Below are 19,491 nucleotides of genomic sequence, written 5' to 3'. Positions count from 1 at the left end.
CCTTTTTACCGTACAGACATTCTTAATTTGCCACATTGTGGAGGGGGACTGGGAACCACACAAAGAAACAACTTGTTCAAAAGCTACTACTTTGTAAGTGTGAGTATTTTGTCAATAATGGCAAAGGTAAAGGGACCCCTGACTGTTAAGTCTAGTTGCGGACAACTCTGGGGTTGCAGCGCTCATCTCGCTTTACTGGCCGAGGGAGCTGGCATTTGTCTGCAGACAGCTTCTGGGTCATGTGGTCAGCATTATTATTATTTATTTATTTATTTATTTATTTATACCCCGCCCATCTGGCTGGGTTTCCCAAAATACATTAAAATATCACAGATTAAAAACTTCCATAAACAGGGCTGCCTTTAGGTGTTTTCTAAATGTCAGGTAGTTGTTTATCTCCTTCCACAGGGCGGGCGCCACTACCGAGAAGGCCCTCTGCCTGGTTCCCTGTAGCTTTGCTTCTCGCAGTGAGGAGCATGACTAAGCTTCTGCCGAACCAGAGCAGCGCACGGAAACGCTATTTTGTCGATATCCTCCTTGAATTGTAGTTCCCAGAAATTAATATGCTATACAGTATGACCATATATCAGCCGGGGATTCCAAGTATTATACGTACACACAAAAATTACATATACATGAGCCCTTGGAGTCACCCTGCCTCTAGCAGATGAGGGGAGAGAGGGAATCCCTTGTACTCGGCGGCTGGCGTACTTGGTGGGTCTCACCTCCAAATGAGGGGGAAGACTTAAAAGCTCTTTCCATGCTGAGTAACCTCAAGCATACCTGGCACGAAAAGAGCTTTTAAGCTCTCCACTTTGCTTGGATTTGACTTGTGCCATTTCAACCAGCCTGCCTCCAACTGCATGTGGTTGAAGTTGCACAAGTTAAATGCGTGTAAGATGCAATTATACTGCTTTGGCTTTTTACGTTGCAGTATTACAAGGCTGTAAGACGTGGGTGGCGCTGTGGGTTAAACCACAGAGCCTATGGCTTGCCGATCAGAAGGTCGGCGGTTTGAATGCCCGCGACAGGGTGAGCTCCCGTTGCTCGGTCCCAGCTCCTGCCCACCTAGCGGTTTGAAAGCACGTCAAAGTGCAAGTAGATAAATAGGTATCGCTTTGGTGGGAAGGTAAACGGCGTTTCCGTGTGCTGCTCTGGTTTGCCAGAAGTGGCTTGGTCATGCTGGCCACATGACCTGGAAGCTATTCGCTGGCTCCCTCGGCCAATAGAGCACCGCAACCCCAGAGTCGTCTGCAACTGGACCTAATGGTCAGGGGTCCCTTTACCTTTACCTATTACAAGGCTGGCTTTGGCTCAGAAACCACATAGTCTTTGATACCATTTTGCTGCAGGATGAGAAGTAGGCGAGATAAGAGGTGAGGGGAAGAAAACCACCACCGCTTTAAAAATCCATTTATTTCAGTTCTATCCTCATAGATCAACAGCAAAACATTTTATTTCGGGGGGGGGGGCACAATAAAAAAAATCATCAATTCATCAACTTCTGATTCCGCTTCCCAATCATTTTGCAAGAGCAGGAATAAGGCACAAGTAAGCTGAAATGTTTTTGGTCTTATTTTGGGTGTACCGGTAAGTCCAGTGCAATTATTAAGGGCTTTATACACTGGGAGGTGGGGGCTGCTGGTGTACAAAAGAAAGAGATGTGCAAAGTGGGAATTTTCCTCTACAGCATCTTTCTAAAGTGTCCCATGCAAAGTGGGAAAAAACAGTTTTTGGGGCAGTGCACCGTTTGGCTCCTTAGGGGCCCCAGCAAATGCTCAGTCCTATCATCATCGCCTGAAGTTCCAGCAAAGGTCTCTGCATTTTTGTGCCTTCAGAGCATCGTCTGCTGAAAATCATATGAAGGCGAAACTCTAATAATGCTCCACTGTGTTGGAGTTCTCTTTCGGTATGGCCAGTGCTCCTCTGTGTATGAGGGAGGAATGATTTCAGGTTCTATAGAGTCAACCTCACCCAGCGAGTGACCCTTTAACTCACAAATATCGAACAGGACAACACAGGCTGTTATTGCAGCAGACACATTATCTTCAGCAACGGGGAGTTTGCATTTGAGACAACATCAGCATCCCTTAAAGCAACCAAATCGTGCATCTCTTAAAACCGTGGCTGAATAGCATTGGGGGGGGGGCACTCTATGATTTCATCGACCCCTTCTTCCGTGAGGTATTTGTTTGCCATGAATTGGTAGACAGCAGGGGGTTCCAAGCACAAATACCCACATCCATTTCTTGGCAAGGTGCAGTTTACAGAAATGAAGGCATCGCGGTTTCCGCCACTCCTGCTAACTGCCAGACTGATAAAAAAGTTTACACTGTGGTCTGTTCCTTGTGATGGGAACGGAATTATCGTTTTTCCTATTAGCATGTTGATCTGATTTGATAGCATAAACCTCGATATGGGTCCCATCTACCACGCCAATGTAATGGGGGGGAGCCCGTTTTCACACACACACACAAATTGCTCCATGATCTGCACAAAGACCAGAATAAAAAAAGAAAGAAAAATAAAATCAGTCTCCCAGTTGTGGGATGTGATCCATGAGAGGCAGTCAAGTACAACATTCCTTGTAATACTAGAGAGAGAGTAGTCTTTCCCATTGGGCTTAGTGGCACATTGGGCCAGGGCGCTGGCCTCCCAAGGGCACCCCGAGTGGGGGAGCTGCGCTGCTTTGCCGGCGGCCTCCCCTTTCCCTGCACGCCCGCCAGCTGCACCCCGTCAACCATATCAGAGCCGCTCGGGATAAGCGACTGGGGCAGAAACGCCGCTGGCCCCGACCCCTCACGCACGCCCGACCCTCTCCACTGGTGAGGGTCCCTTCCCGCTCTGCCGCCCTGTGTTACTCACACGATCCACATGCCGGCGATGCTGAAGGCGGGCAAGGCGATAGGCAGGATCGCCCAAGCGGGCATTTTGGGGCGGAAGCGTGCCCGACAAGGGGAGCTCGCCTGCCCGCCCAGCCAGTGTCCGGTGGGTGCCAGGAGGGAGTCGGCAGCAGCACACCTGGCGCCGGCCCTTACGAAGGCCCTCGGCCCCTTGCGCAGCGGACTGACTGAAGCGCGGGATGACGACAACAGCGCCAAAGTCGGCAGGGCTTTGGCCCAGCGGCGGCAGCCAAAGCGCAGCTTCCCGCCCCCCAAGGAGGAGGAGCGAGGCCGGCATGGGACGGGTCTCTGCTCAACCTTTTTCTCTGCATACCTGCACGCCATATGGTTGATGGGGTGCAGCTAGCAGGCATGCAGGAGGGAAAGGGGAAGCCGCCGGCAAAGCCGCACAGCTCCCCCACTTGCTGGGCACCCCTCAGCACCCAGGCGCACCACGCCAGTAAACCCAATGGGAAGGACGGCTCTGGGCGTGACCTAACCTGTCCAGGTAACAAAAGGACGAGTCAAGCAGCACCCTTCTTTCTTTTTTTACTTCCTTCTTCGTTTAACCAGCTTTTAGCTAGGACTGCTCTGGGATTATTCCCTCATATGGGGTAGATCCACATGTACATATTTGTAACTAAGTCTGCCTTCAGGAATCCAACTGTGAACTGATGTGAGTAAACTTCCTTTATTGACTCTGAATAAGATTGTCACATCTTTATTCTTTTAGGAGGGATGCAAGGGAACTTACCAGGAATGTACAATCTGAGACAGACTGAATTGTATAATAGTGAAAGGCTCACACGAGCCTGCAACCAGCTATCTGCTGTGCATGTAAAAGGGGGAATGTAACTCTATTAAGTAAAGGAACTTGCTAGCACAAGTTAGGAAGGATATTACTAAACAATATATATATCCTTTCCTGCCACCCTGAACATTCCCACACCAGCTTCACAAACTGGCTCAGTAGCAGATGTCTGATAGCAAACCAAAACTCCAGGACCACATTCGCCACGGTGGATATCCCAACATCAAACTGAGCAGCCACTTCTCTCTAGCAGGGCACATTGGACAGCCACAAAATGCCTGGGTTTCCCCCCTGCAGATATACCGTGTTTCCCCTTTTTTAAGACACCGTCTTACAACTTTTTTTTCTCAAAAAAACACAGGGTGTCTTATTTTCGGTGGGGTGTCTTTTTTTTAATTACCTGATGATGATAAGATATAGTTTGCATTTCTGTACATTACATTTCTGTACATTAATTAATGATGATGATAAGCTATAGTTTGCATTTCTGTACATTACAAAAAGGGAAGAAAAAAAGAAGAAAAACTGGCTTAGGTGGTCCGCCCGGCCCGGCAGGGCGCTCCAAGCGCTTGGCGCTGCGACGGTTCTGGGCGGCGGGGAGGCAGGTCTCCTCGGCTGGGTCAGGCGGAGGCCGCTGGCTCGGGCACTCCGCCCGGCCGACAGAGCGCTCCAAGCACTTGGTCTTGCGGAGCGCTCGACGCGCTCCACGCTGCAGCCACCGGATCTGGGCGGTGGGGAGGCAGGTCTCCTCGGCCGGGCCAGGCGGAGGCTGCTGGCTCAGGTGCTCTGCCCGGCCCGACAGAGCACTCCAAGTGCTCGGTCTTGCAGAGCGCTCGATGCGCTCCACGCTGCAGCCGCCGGATCTGGACGGTGGGGAGGCAGGTCTCCTCGGCCGGGCCAGGCGGAGGCCGCTGGCTCAGGCGCTCCGCCCGGCCCGACAGAGCACTCCGAGCGCTCGGTGTTGCGGAGCGCTCGATGTGTTCCACGCTGCAGCCGCCGGATCTGGACGGTGGGGAGGCAGGTCTCCTCGGTCCGGCCAGGCGGGGGCCGCTGGCTCAGGCGCTCCGCCCGGCCCGACAGAGCACTACAAGCGTTGGGTCCTGCGGAGCGCTCGACGCGCTCCATGCTGCAGCCACTGGTTCTGGGAGGCGGGGAGGCAGGTCTCCTCGGTCGGGCCAGGCGGAGGCAAGACCGCTGGCTCGGGTGCTCTGTGTGCTTGTCGCTGCAGCAGCTGGCTCCAGGCACCGAGCCGGCAGGCTTCCTCCTGCTGCTGCTGCAGCCAGCGTTCTGAGTCCCGCTGGCTGGTTGGGGCGCTCGGCGGTCTCTCTCCACATGGCATGGAGGTATGTCTTATTTTCGGGGTATGTCTTATGTTTAGCAAATGTTTAAAAATCCTGCCATGGCTTACTTTATGGCTACGCCTTAAAAAAGGGGAAACACGGTAGCTTCCTGCATTGCTGAAGCTGATATCAAAGAAGGTCTGATCTCAAAGAGAGCAGCTCATTCAGAGGTTTTAAATTCAGCATTCATCAACCCACAGTAACATGACAAAGTTCTCTTATCAGGCAGAGCCTGCTGGATAAACACATCAGCCTCTTTCAACAACACCCTATTTTAATGTTCAATACCCTGGGCAACTGTGAGACTTGCTCACTTTTGGCCGATTTTCTAAGTCAAGCCAAACAAAACAAAACAAACAAAAAAAATAAGAGGGCAGGAACTGTCACAGAAGCAGTCAGACAAGAGTTTCCCCTTTCTTTCCTTTTCCAGTTGGAGTAAGTCGCTACTACTGGGGGCATAAAATAAGCTGGCGTTTCCAGGAAAATAAGAAAATGAGAGGCTTTTAATACCAAGCATTGTGGCCAGCACAAAGCAGTTAAATGCCAGGAACGGCAAGCAGGAATGTTGGAAAATTCCTCTAAAAACAGAAACGGGAGCAGAGATTGCCACTGGCTGCTTATTTGCTCCATGTCTGGAACTAAAATCAATCCATAATCAGAATTTTCTGGTGTCGTTGCTTTCAGTGTGCAAATTATATGTCATTAGTTACGTCCCACCCGCTTAATTTGCATTGTTTCCTTGGCACTGAAATGGATGGGGTGCAATAACGTAATTGATATAGGAATTTGGGGGGGGGGTTGTAGTTTGGCCACAGCGGACAGCAAGACAGATCCTGTGGGCTTTGGCAGAAGAAGTGCTGCAAAATATAAACAGTATTGCACGTGACGAATGCAAGGTGGAACAAGAACTGACAGCTTCTTACATCCCTAATTGCAAGCCAGAAGTGCTGGGTATTTGGATGGTTCTGAATTCCTATTCCAAATGACAACCTGCATTAAATATCAGAACTCACATGTTTTCACACCAAGTTCCTGATTCGTGTCATGTACTTGCCAGGGGTTGCAGCACTCATTACGGTGGTGTAAACTGTTCCCCTGGTAAAGAATAGGAAACGAATTGAGTCATGGTATATACCCTGTTTCCCCGAAAATAAGACACACCCATAAAATAAGCCGTAGCAGGATTTCTAAGCATTCGCGCAATATAAGCCCTACCCCGAAAATAGGACATGGTGATAGGTGCAGTTCTGGAGGGCACCGAGGAAGAGGCGAGGCTGGACACGTAATAAAAATAAGATATCCCCTGAAAATAAGCCATAGTGTGTCTTCTTGGGGAAAAATAAATATAAGACAGTCTCTTATTTTCGGGAAAACACGGTACCAGGGACGTCCAACTCCCAAGAGACTGCGATCTACTTGCATCTAAAAAACTGGCAGTGATCTACTCCTTTGGGGGGGGGGTTGTTTCAGATCAAAGTTGTTGAGCTTTTTTAAGGAGGAAAATCCCGTTTGGGGGAGTTCAGGTCAAAGATGATCTTTTGCCACCGCAAAGGAAAGGAAGCCCGCGATCGACCGCAATCTACCAAAACCTCCTGGATATCAACCAGTTGATCGCGATCGACCTGTTGGACATCCCTGGTTTATACTGTCAAATGGCACCCCAATCCAGGCACTTGCCCAGGGTTCGATATCCTTGGAATGAGGGACAGCAGAGACTATGATGGAGAAGCTCACAGAATTAATGCCCCAAAAGGGTCTTACTTCTGCCATAGCCACTGTCTTGGATCCAGCATAAATCAGGCATGGCTCTGCCTCTCCGCTGCCCAGCCTACAGCCTGCTTCTAGAGCACACATTCCATTCTGGCTTTTGTCCTTTGAATTACCAGCAAGGTTGGGGGGGGGGCACCCATTTGTCCTCTGGCACATAGCCATTTCCTTTGTTACCTTAACGACCCATACTTAAGGGACCATAATGGCCCTTGCCTGGCTAATTCAACAGTTGAGTCCTTGCTGGATCCAGGAATTAAAAGGGACACTGTTATATACAACCTCATCTGGCTTGGTGCCCTTGAAATGCTGCTGGATTGCAGCTCCCATCACCATGCTGGCTGGGGGGCTCATGTGAGTTGTAGTCCAGCAACATCTGGAGGGCGCCAGGTCAGCTAGTCCTGCCACAGAGATATTGATAGGCCAGCCTCCAGATGTTGCTGAACTACAACTCTCATGATCCCTAGCCATTAGCCATGCTTGCAAGGGCTGATGGGATTTGCAGTCCAAGAACATTTTTGGGGTGGGGTGGGCAGTGGTTCCCCATTCGAGACCTAAAGGCAGGGTGGAATCCAAACTTACTATAGAAAGAACACAAACAAAACTTACTCATTTAAGACTGGATAGACTGATAATACCTGAAAAAAAAACCAAAATGAAATGAAAGGAGTCCATTTGTTTATGTATTTAAAAGCATTTCTAAATAGCTTAACCTTTTAAAATGCTGAAGGGGGTTGCGTTTCGAGGCTCCACGTGCACCAGTGGAATTATGTAAACAGTCATACCTCATGTTGCGTCCGCTGCGGGTTGTGTTTTTCCAGGTTGGCGAACGCGGCAGACCCGGAAGTGTTTACTTCCGGGTTTCGCCGTGCGCGTATCCACAGAAGCGTTCTGCGCGCTTCGTGCATGTGCAGAAGCACTCTATCACGCTTTCAGGCATGTGCAAAAGCACCGCTTAGGTTGCGGACTTTTTGGGGTGCGAACGGCACCCCAGAACGGATTGGGTCCGCAACCCGAGGTACCACTGTATTTGAAACACAAGTGGAAAAGCCTGCAAGCACCCTGTCCCATCCAGCCTCTTTTTAAAAAGCTTTTGGGTCACTTCTGGGTTCAGGGTGATGTGCTTATACACAGTAGCTCATAAATTAAGGGTTTCCCTGTAATAACAGGGTCCAATCTTCTGGGCCATGGAAAGCCTGGGCAGAAAGAAAGGCCTTTACAAGACACACGAAGCAACTGGTAGTTCATGCATGCCAAAAGGAAGGGCCTTCCTGAGTGCAGGGGCAATGGCACCTGTATGTGTCAGGGACCGTGCTGAGGAGGGGTGCACTGAGGAGGAATGGTGGGAACCTGCCCCTCCCCCTCCCCCTGCTCCTGATCCGCATCCTGAACCTTCCCAGTAGCCAGAGGACAGTATAGATTTGGAACAGTGGTTTGCAGAGGGACATGGTTCAGAAGGCAGAAGCTGGGAAATGCTGGATGGGGAAAAGCTAGCAGAAGAAACACTAGAAGAGAGTTAACAGATTCACAGTCTCTGGGCAGCATTCATTCATTCATTCATTCATTCATTCATTCACACACACACCTATCTCCAAAGTCATTGAGAGCTCAGAAAGTGGCCAAACAGAAAGCACAGAGGGTACAAGTTCAGATTACAAGACGTAGGAGTGGCGTAGTTTAATAGGGACGGAAGGGGGTGGAGCCCTTAACTGGGAGCACTGCCATTCTGGGAGATGGGTTCTTTGTTCTCTTGCTGTGATTATTTAAGCTTCTAACTGGTAAGACTCCTTTTCCTTTGTTCTGCTTATCTACTGCCACGGGGGACAAAGCCGGTTCCCTGAAGCCTGACATTTGCAAAGGCACCCCAAGAAGTTATTGCTTGAGCCCCTAACTGAAATTAGGCATGAAAGAAGCACTGTGTTGCAGCCAATACAATATGCTGTGGTGTATGCTTGTTTGTTTGTTTGTTTGTTTGTGTGTGTGTGTGTTACCCCCAAAAGTTTCTCGTTGGCAAATGTGGCAACCCCAGAAAAATCTCAACAGAGACCTATCTTAGCATAAAGACCTCAATAAAAGCGAGTTTTGTTTTTTTTTTTAAATGGGCATGATGTAAAACAGAAGACTTACTTTGTAGAGAGACTCGAGATTAATATTTTTCTGTCCGGTGGCATTCAGCGCTTTCATGGCTTGGGTTCTGCAGAGTAAAAATAAAATGTTAGCGGATAAGTCGCAGCTGGCAAATCTCGTGGCGCAGAAAACCATATCATACCGTAGGTAAGAGGCGTCCGAGTGTTTTGGGATTCTCCTTGTCCATGCAAAAATAAAATAATAAAAGAAACAGCAGGCTGAGCAATGTGCAGTCTTGCTTTGTGAGATCAGTTGTGGTTGTCGCAGCCTGACAACCCTACCTATGCACAAAAGGGAGTTATTTCAACTGTGGTAGTATAACAAAGTATGCATGTATAGTTCCTTTTCTTCTTTCTTTAAAAGAAGATCATCTTGACACAGTTTACCTCCCAGCAAAACATACCTTCGATGATCTAGAGGAGGGGGCGTTGTCCAGTGATCGTAGTTTGTCTCTATCCGGTACCACCTACATACAATGAACATTAAAAACTTTATCACTGTATCCTTTTGCCATATGGGTATAGGGTACTTAATTTTTTAAAAAAGAGGGGGGTTAGTCCCCTCAAAAAACTTTTCAGACCTACTATCTGTAAGGTCTAGAACAGGCATAGGCAAACTCAGCTCTCCAGATTTTTTTCGGACTACAACTCCCATCATCCCTAGCTAACAGGACCGGTGGTCAGGGATGGGAATTGTAGTCTCAAAACATCTGGAGGGCCGGGTTTGCCTATGCATGGTCTAGATTAACATTCATTGGTTCAAGCCACTAAAATTAAGGACCAAGATTAAGTTAGGTCCATTAGTTTCAGCGGGTGTTCTCTGAGCAAAACCTAAGTTGATTACCACAATACTTGAGGGTGCTTTTTGTATTTTGTTAGCCAGAATACCTTTCCTGTGTTGTTTCTGCCGTATTCATGATGCAGGAATGAGAGCTGTGGTTACTGTAAGTACTGTAAAACATTTTAACTCACTAAAGGTTGTAGTCTTTTCACTCCGAGAGGGATAGAGGGGGAAGAATTGTAAGCGCTTAATACTGGGAAATTTAAAGGTGTAGCGATCTATATTCCCTGTGCTTTGCAAATACTGCATAGATTTGTGTTTTAAACTCTGTAGGGGGCTGTTTCAGCTAAAGAGTGAATCAGACCCCCAAACACTTTTTGAATTCAGGCAGTCAACTGTTTTTTCTTTGTGATTCCCCACATGTGGGGGGTGGGGCTTCACAATTACTGGCGCTCCCCAGTTATTTCCCAACACTCTGCCCTGCTCCTAAGACTCCAAGGGGCAATTATACCCCTTCATCTACAAATTCATAACTTGTTTCCTGCAAAACCCAGGGTTACAAAATTTCACGCTTACTCTCCGGTCAGAGGGTCCAAGGGCCAAATATCTACTGGACCACTTCTCCTTCTCGTAATGACTGCCCCCTCCCCAGGCTTTGTGCCCCCAATGATGAAGTAGACGTTTGCCATAATCGGTGTCTTGGACAGCATGAGAGCAGCAGCCTCAAAGTTCTCAGCTTCACTCAAAACCTGCAGCAAAGCAGAAACAAAGAGTGGGCATTTTGGACTGGGGGGTCCACACCCTGAGAGGCCTCCTGTTCTTTTAAGAGATGCGTAGAAGCAAGCTTCTCAACAGACACAGCTTTTCCCATTGTGTTGCTGTAGAGTTGGGAGAAGTCACAGGATCCCCACTTTGGGGCTGGAGCTGGCAAACCTGCAAACATTTATCACACTGTGCATTACCCCAAGGCGTTGCTGCTTATCAGAATCCTGAAAACCTGAATTCCCATTTTAAGGAAGCAAGGTTCTAGTCCTCATATTTCACAGAAACATAGAAGAGACCTCCCTGTAATGCAGGAATCTCAACTAAAGCATCCCTGACCAGGGGGGGCGGCATCCAACATCGGCTTAAAAGCCTCCAAGGAAGGAGAGTTTGCAGAGCTAAGCTGAAAAGCACTAAAGGGCAGAATGCCTGAAACAGCTGGCAAGCAAAGCACAAACAACAAATGACCCTTGCTCACTTCAAGCACATTTAGCAAGCTGAAACAAGCTTCATCAGAGGTTGCAAAGATTGTAGTTTAAGATCTGTGCTGATTTTTATGACTTCAGAGCTGAATGTCATGACATCTGAAAGAAATTTACTTTTGCTCCAACGGTTTGAGTTCTATCATAAAAACCGAGTGTTGTTGGTACAGTGGTATCTCGGGTTACAGACGCTTCAGGTTACAGACTCCGCTTACCCAGAAATAGTACCTCAGATTAAGAACTTTGCTTCAGGATGAGAACAGAAATTGTGCTCCGGCGGTGCAGCGGCAGCAGGAGGCCCCATTAGCTAAAGTGGTGCTTCAGTTTAAGAACAGTTTCAGGTTAAGAACAGACCTCCGGAACGAATTAAGTTCTTAACCTGAGGTATACCACTGTACTTGAAATGCATATTTTAAAGGACCCACCCTATTCTTGCGATTGTGGTTTCTTTTAAACTGTTTTAAACGTTGCATTTTAAAGTGTTGTGACCTCCCCTGGACCTCAGGGTGAATGACAGGTAATAAATAAAGCTGCCTTAAGTCCCTGTCAAGGAAAAAGGTGGGGTATAAAAAGATAAGATTATATCATAATAAACTAATAATAATAATAGATTTGGAGGACATCATACTGGCTTCTCCTGCTCTAGGAAAAACCCCAAAACGATACAATCTGTCACAGGAAGCACGGAAAATCTCTTAATAAATAAGAGAAATAAACTAAATGCACATTTCTCCCATTTGTAATAGCCCCCTCCACCAAAAAAACCCCACCCTTGTAAATTCTTAGATCTATTGGTCAGGAACCACTCTTACTGCACAACACAAATTACAACATTTCTGAACCTTCACAGCCCCTAGAACTATTTTACAAAACAATGTTATCTGTGCAATCATAAAAAGAGAAAAGACAAATAATATTTGGATTTTCAGCAACTTGGTGGTTAGTGAGCAATGAATCTGAAAAGAGCAAAACTTTGGCTACTTACAGTCCTGGCCAGCCAGCTGGCCGGAGAATTTCGATTCAGGAAAGCGGCGACTGCAGTCTCCCACCATGCGCTACGATCTATAAGAGCATGCAAGGGGAAGAGAAACACCTCGTGAGAATCAGCCGTCACAAACATAGGCCGTTTCCTCCTTTGGCTTAAATGCTTAAGAGCTCCCGTCCCAAATGGCCAGAATGAATATAAAAAGCATTTCTTCAAAGCGAAATAAAATCACAGAACAGACCATAGACAGAGTGGCAGTGCTTACCTGGCCTCCCTCCACCTGTGTTATGGGGGCGTATTGATAGGGAGGAAGAGTAAGGAAGTGGCAAGGTCAGCGTAGTGCAAACTTGCCAGCAGAGCCCACCTGGTGCTCCTGTCACTGCGCAAGTTGCGGGCTTTGCCCCCCCTCCTCCTGGTACATCATAGCAAAGACAGTGACAGGAGGTCAGGTAAGCTCCGTCAACCTGCCCGCTGCAGCTGGATCAGGCCCATTATCTTTGTTATAGCAATGTACTATATACATTACCCAAGTACAGTTGTATCTCGGAAGTCAAACGGAATCCGTTCTGGAAGTCTGTTCAACTTCCGAAACGTTCGACTTCCAAAGCGCAGCTTCTGATTGGCTGCAGGAAGCTCCTGCAGCCAATTGGAAGCCGCAGAAGCCCCGTTGGACATTCAGCTTCCAAAAGAATGTTTGAAAACTGGGACACTCTCTTCCGGTTTTCGATCGTTCGGGAGCTGGAACATTCGCCTCCCAAGACGTTCGGAAGCCGAGGTACAACATGCATTGCCCATGTTGTTCAGACTGCAACAGAACTGCCCATTTCTTGTCTGCAAACCTTGATCTTCATTCCTGGGGGGGGGTGGGAGCTACCCACCAGGGCCTCCTTAGCGGTGGCTCCCCATTTATGGAACTCCCAGGCAATGCCTGGTCTTTCCCCACAGTTAATATTTCCAAAAAAGAAAGCTGAAGAGGTTCCTATCTGTCCAGGTGTTTTGGCTTATGAAGTGTAAAAAGGTAAAGGTAAAGGGACCCCTGACAATTAAGTCCAGTCGCGAACGACTCTGGGTTTGCGGCGCTCATCTCACTTTATTGGCTGAGGGAGCCGGCGTACAGCTTCCGGGTCATGTGGCAAGCATGACTAAGCCGCTTCTGGCAACCAGAGCAGCGTACGGAAATGCCATTTACCTTCCTACTGGAGCAGTACCTATTTATCTACTTGCACTTTGACATGCTTTCAAACTGCTAGGTTGGCAGGAGCTGGGACCGAACAATGGGAGCTCACCCCGTCGCGGGGATTCGAACTGCTGACCTTTTGATTGACAAGCCCTAGGCTCAGTGGTTTAACCCACAGCACCACCCGCGTTGTGTATGTACTATTTTCAAAATGTGGCCAAATCGATATGTATCACGGCTGTTGCGCTGTGCTTTACTGTAATTTTGTGGTTTTAATTATGTTTTTCTCTCTTTAATGTTCTTTTAAATCTTTTTTTTAAAAAATCTACATTATGCTCAAGAATGGAGGTGAGGAGGGAATCAAAGCAGAGCTGACATGTAAAAATCCAACAAAATGGCAGCAAGATACACAATATGAACTGAAAAATATAATGGATCCTGCACATGTGGGGTTTTTTTCCCTGTAGGATGTGGCAGAAATGTGATTCTTCTGTTCAGGAAGAATGAAATTTGCTTACCTCTTGCGTCTCCAGAAAATGTAAACTTATATGGACTTAGTCCTGTCCATAAACCTACGTAACCGAAAAATGTAGTACCTCTGAATTTTACCTGAAAATAAGGAGGACACAGAATAGACTGTAGTTAACCACAACAGCTTTTAATGCAAAGCACACCCCCAAACATAATCAGGTAAGAAATTTAACTTCAAGAAAACATAGACCTTTATTTGAATGTAAAGTGAGGCTCTGATACTTAAAATGCTTTAGCTCAGGATTTAGCAAGAAAAGGTTAAAATTCAATCTCTCTCATTTACTAATGTAAAAAACAATGAGGGAAGAGCTCCAAAAACAATATTATCTCTCTAGGCGTTGCCTGCATTATTTGACTTTGCTAAAACCTTGACCATTGGGCCACAGTGTTTGTGGCTTATGGGAATTGCAGCTCAACTATACCTGGGCTGAAAACATGCTCCACATTCAGAACACACCCCAAGATCCCTTTGAACTGCAGTATAGCCCCTCACACAACTACAATTCCCAGCACCCTTAGCAAACTACAGTTCCCAGAATCCTTTGGGGGATGTAATGCACTTTAAATGTGCCAAGCATATGCAGAAGTGGAAGGTCCCCCATCTCTGCCCTAGGCAGTCAGGTGTCTAAATCACACACGTCACCTCCCTCCCTGGAGAATATGATGGACACTATTGCAGAATCCTGGATAATAGAGAATCTAAAAAGTAATCTGTCTACTGAAAGGACCTGGCAAAATGCATGCTTCATGTGCTTCTCGTAATAATACTTAACCACTACCAAGAGCTTTTTATACCTGCCCATTCTTTAAAAAGTCCACATTTATGGTTGTCTTCTGGAAAATGTCTAGAAACGGCGCATCCAGATTCCGGCCATGATAAATGCTCCCATTAGTGTCCTGAGCGATGATACTGGTACAGTATCTGTGGGATAAGAAAACAAGACAGTGGCGTAGAAAGAGAGGGCACTCACAAACATTCACAAAAAGAACATGTTTACCCTGACACTTCATCTAGAAAACAAGCACAATGGAGGGCAAACAATGGTGAGAGACTGAACCAAGGAGGGGTTTCCCAAGAGGGGGAAGCTCAATTTCACACATTGATTTGGTGTAGCCAGCCAATTCTTTGGCTATGGACTTCTAGGAAGATCACTCCCCCTAATAGCAGACTTAAATGGTGAGTGCCAACAGAAATGGGGCCAAAACCAAAGGGTTGTATTAGCACTGTCATTAGAACTTGAAGGTTTGCCAAAGTACAGTATATACCTACCTACCTATGTGCACACAAGTAGCTGGGCGTGTTTAATTCTTCCCAAATATTTTTAGAAGCCAAAAAAATATTGTGACTTTTAAATGGATAATGCAATTTTATGAGTTTAGATCCACCACGCCAAAAAAACAGGTGAAGTCTCATGCAGAGACTGGTGCCAATATCTTGAGAAGCAGCTGAAGCAATGCTAAAAAAAACAGAGAAAGCCACACTAATGTGATTTTTCCGTCTGCCATATTGATTCAAAATGGTGGCCAGCATCCAACCACTGATGCAAAAGAACAGTGGTACCCCGCAAGATGAACGCCTCGCAGAACAAACAAAAAAATCACAAAACGAAAGCGTTTTGCGATTATTATTTTTTAAGACTCGCAAAACAAAGTCGTCTATGGCCGTGCTTCGTGACGGGAAGGGAAGAAGCCACCACCGCTTACCTTTAGGACTCTGCCATCTGGCCTTGCCCTCCTCGGCGGCCATGGCGGCCTCCGTGGCTCCTCCCCGGAGGGCTGGCAGGATCCGGCAGGAGCAGCAGCGGGGCTCGCCAGGTGGCCCTTGGCGGGAACAGTGGCGACGCCTGAAGGAGCAGAGGCTGCAGTGGGAGGAGACCCCTGGCCCTCCTCCTGCTTCCCCCTCCCCAGAGCCTTAAAGACTTCCGGCCATGGCGGGTGAGTCAGCGCTTTTTTTTGCGCTTCTTTTTAAAATTAAATTTCAATGCATTTCTATGGGAAACCACACTTCGCAAAACGAAATTATCGCAACACTTGTGGAACGACTTAATTTTGTCTTGCGAGGTACCACTGTATTTTTTTCTGCTCTGCTGTGATATTCTTTTATGTATTGTGCATTATTATTATTTTTTAAAAAAATCTTATTTCCTCACTTGAAAGGCGTTCTGAGAACAGTGGCTGAAGAGGTTGTAAAGCGTTTTTAAATTAAAAAGAAATATGAGCAAGTGTGTTTTTAAGTTTGCACAGATGGGGGGGGGGAATCCCACTTCCCTCTGGCCACACAACTGATCATTGTACTAATGTTTTCATTCATCTTTCATTGATAGATAAAACAAACAAGCAAAGATTCCTTGCACCAGCGGGCTCTTCTTCACCAACATCAAGAACACTTACGTGGTAATTTCGTAGGCCAAGTTGAGGAGCAAGCCATCCCCAACGTTCAGCCCCAGCGCTTGGCAGAGTCCCCGGATCTCGCCTGCAAACGGCTGCGGGACAAAGGATTCTATTTCTTCCGCCAGAGGCCGGATAATCACATGAACCCACTTGGGAACCACTTTGCTGGAATGCAAGACAAGAAAGCAGTACATTAAATATCTAAAGGGCTGCCGTGCCGCATGGAAGATGGAACAAGCTTGTTTTCTCCTACTCAGGATGGTAGAACCCAACGGGGGCTACCTGGCTGCGGAATATTATTATTGAAAATTGGGGGGGGGGCTCAGCCCCTTCGCCCCCCTCCATAGGTGGTGCGCCAGCTTCTCCTATATGGGCTACCTCCCCAGGTTGACGAGCCCCATTGTGCAGAAACCGCCTTCCTGACTGTTGGACCCACTATTGGTGGGGTGTTAGGGAAGGGGCAGAAGGGGTGCCAACAAATAAAATATTGGTGGGGGGAGGCAAGTAAGCCCCACCTCACACAATCACATGATGCTGTGCACACACACCATCTGAATGCCCATCAGCTTTGAGGGAGCTCGGCTGCCTCAAATATTTTATTGGGGGACCCAAGACCCCTTGGCCCCTAGGAGTCGGTGGAGGGTAGTTTGTCCCCCCCTTTGTCCCCCCCCTGCACTCTGCTCTCACCTGTGTGCCTCCTAGAAGCCGTCAGCATGCAACAGCAGCCACACCTGGGAAATTTGACTAACCAGGTGAGCAGTGCCAGATTTATGTATAGGCTAAGCAGGCTGAAGCCTAGGGCCTTAGATGCACTTTCTTCAAGAGGTAAGTTTAGGATAAAATCCTTTATTCCTCTATTAGATGCACTCGGAGCCAATTTAAAGAGGAAGTACTGTGTACACAGTGATGTTGCACAATTGTTTTCCATTCTTGCTGTTCTGATAGCATCTAAGCAAGAAATTCAGCAAGGTGTTGAACAGTTGGTGGAAGCAGCACCTGATTTACGTATAAACTAAACAAGCTATAGCTTAGGGCCCCACTCTCTTGGGGGCTCCCAAAAAAGTTAAAGAAAAAAAAAACCCTGGAAGTACATTTCCAAAAAATAAGATAAAAAGCAAATAAAATAAAACCATACAGCAACAGTGTTTTGTTTTGTGTAGGCTCCTATGATGTAAGTAATGCGCCCCGCCTGCTAGCCTGCTCCCTAAAATATCACTGGTTTACTCATTTCTATATGTAGGGACCCAGGTGGTGCTGTGGTTAAACCACTGAGCCTAGGGCTTGCTGATCAGGTCAGCGGTTCGAATCCCTGTGACGGGGTGAGCTCCCGTTGCTTGGTCCCAGCTCCTGCCAACCTAGCAGTTCGAAAGCACGTCAAAATGCAAGTAGATAAATAGGAACCGCTACAGCGGGAAGGTAAACGGCGTTTCCGTGCGCTGCTGTGGTTTGCCAGAAGCGGCTTTGACATGACCCGGAAGCTATACGCCGGCTCCCTCGGCCAATAATGTGAGATGAGCGCGCAACCCCAGAGTCGGTCACGACTGGACCTAATGGTCAGGGGTCCCTTTACCTTTTATATATAGTGTGCCTACATTCTGCATGTGCAAATGGCTTTAGATACCTATTAGGTCCATAAATTACCATATAGTATTTATTCAACACAAAAAAACACCAACAATTTGTTTTTGACAAAGGACAGCTGGACATAGAAAGCGCCCCATTACCTTCAGTAGCTTAGGGCAGGGATGTCCAAAGTCCATTTCGGGGGCCTAATCCAGTTTAATCTGGCCCCTGTGGCAGTTTATTTCCTGGGGTAAAATCCTTTAAAAAAACCTCAACAACTCAATCTGAAAAAAAGCTCAACAATTTCAATCCAAAAAAAGCACAACAACTTTGGTCGGCCCTCACAGCCCTTCACTTCATCAAATCTGGCCCTCTTTGAAAAAAGTTTGGACACCACTGGTTTAGGGACTCATCAAACCTTAATCCTGTCCTGCAGGTGAGGGTATCCGAAGAAGACGGGCCTCTAGGGAATTAAGTGGAGACCAAAAGTGTATCCAACGGTCAAGCACAGAACTGGATCCCGCCACCCTCTTTCAGAAGTTAATATGAACCAGGATGACAAGGAAGGAAAAAGCAGCAGAGAGATGGCCGCCTGCAGCTGCTCCCTTCCCAAAATCCCCATCCCGGTTTGCACTCACTCGATGAGCTGCACGAAAGCCTCTCGGAGGAGCGCTGGGTCGAAGTGGAGCCGCAGGACCGGCAGCCAGCGCTCCTCGGGCGGGCTGTCCAAGCTGACATTGCAAAGCAAGGGCGCGGGCACCTCGGCCCCCGCCGTCCCCTGGGGGGCAGCAGCCCCACTGCACAGCAGCAGGAGCGGAAGAGCGAAGGGGAGCCGCGCAGCCCCCCGCGGGCGCAACCCTCGCTCCATGATGCGCGCGAGCAAAAGCGGTTCTTCTAAGAAGCCCGGGCTGCGCGTGGGAGGCGAGCTTAAAATTAGGGGAGGCAACGGGGGGCGGAGCTCGAGGAGAGGAAGAAACCGCAACGAGGGACGACGCTTTGCAATGTTTAATTGCATAAGTGTTTTCGGACCTCGGGGTGTAACGAGAAAGCACGGCTTGGCTAGCAGTGTTGCAATGGTTTGACCCCCCTTTTCGTTTTAAGTTTTAACAGTACGAATTCTACAAACACCTTCCATATCTCCATAGCTGCCAAGTTTTCCCTTTTATCGCGAGGAAGCCTATTCAGCATAAGGGAATTTCCCTTAAAAAAAAGGGAGAACTTGGCAGCTATGCATATCTCCTCAAAATCATTTCTCCTGCCTATTCCTTAATGGCACATGTTAGTTAATTCATCATTAATAGCCCTATCCCACACCTCTTTGTAGTCGGCACATTTTAAACCGCTTTTGAGTTTTTTGCACTCCCACCCGCTTTAACAGCTGCGGGGCAGGCAGTAATTCAACAGGTAAAGCTTTCCACGGCATGGTTGGTGAGCGTATCAGCGGCTCAAAGGCAGAAGGACGACCTCGCAGTGAAAAACAGGAAAGCAGAGGAGTGAGGGGGCAAGGTCTATCTGTTATCTGTTACTATTCAACGTAGGACCCAACTATTCACCATAGCTGCCAAGTTATCCCTTATTTTAAGGGATTTTCCCTTATGCTGAATAGGCTTCCTCGCGAGAAAAGGGAAAACTTGGCAGCTATGCTATTCACACACACCCCAAATATTTGATGGGGCTGCCCCACCCCCAGTGGGTGGGCATTACCATTCAAATGATATGTGTGCACCGTGTCATGTGATCGATTATGTGGGGTGGTGCTTACCTTCCCAATATTTTGTTCAAGTTTGCCCCCCTGCTATTCAGTCAGGGAGTTAAAGGTATAAGTGGCAATATTGGCACATGGGGGAAATTCCAACATTGGGGCAATATCTGAAAATGGCAGATATTTTTGTG

At 47.6% G+C, this 19,491-nt stretch overlaps 1 protein-coding gene across 1 annotated transcript; it reads right to left on the bottom strand.

The window, feature by feature from the left end:
- Window positions 1–618: 618 nt before the first annotated feature.
- Window positions 619–18,466, bottom strand: LOC118079082 (N-acylethanolamine-hydrolyzing acid amidase-like). Its single transcript, XM_060279121.1, has 11 exons — window positions 18,237–18,466; window positions 16,036–16,200; window positions 14,440–14,566; window positions 13,632–13,722; window positions 11,937–12,013; window positions 10,284–10,456; window positions 9,331–9,393; window positions 8,928–8,994; window positions 7,410–7,438; window positions 6,047–6,128; window positions 619–2,490 (listed from the first exon to the last, which is right to left on the bottom strand). Exons 1-10 carry the CDS (start codon window positions 18,464–18,466, stop codon window positions 6,053–6,055), a joined length of 1,098 nt encoding a protein of 365 aa, XP_060135104.1. The 3' UTR covers window positions 619–2,490; window positions 6,047–6,052.
- Between the last annotated feature and the right edge of the window lie 1,025 nt (window positions 18,467–19,491).

This window comes from Zootoca vivipara, chromosome 9 (assembly GCF_963506605.1).
Source record: "Zootoca vivipara chromosome 9, rZooViv1.1, whole genome shotgun sequence".
Taxonomy (NCBI): domain Eukaryota; kingdom Metazoa; phylum Chordata; class Lepidosauria; order Squamata; family Lacertidae; genus Zootoca; species Zootoca vivipara.
This window is presented reverse-complemented; position numbering and strand designations above follow the sequence as displayed.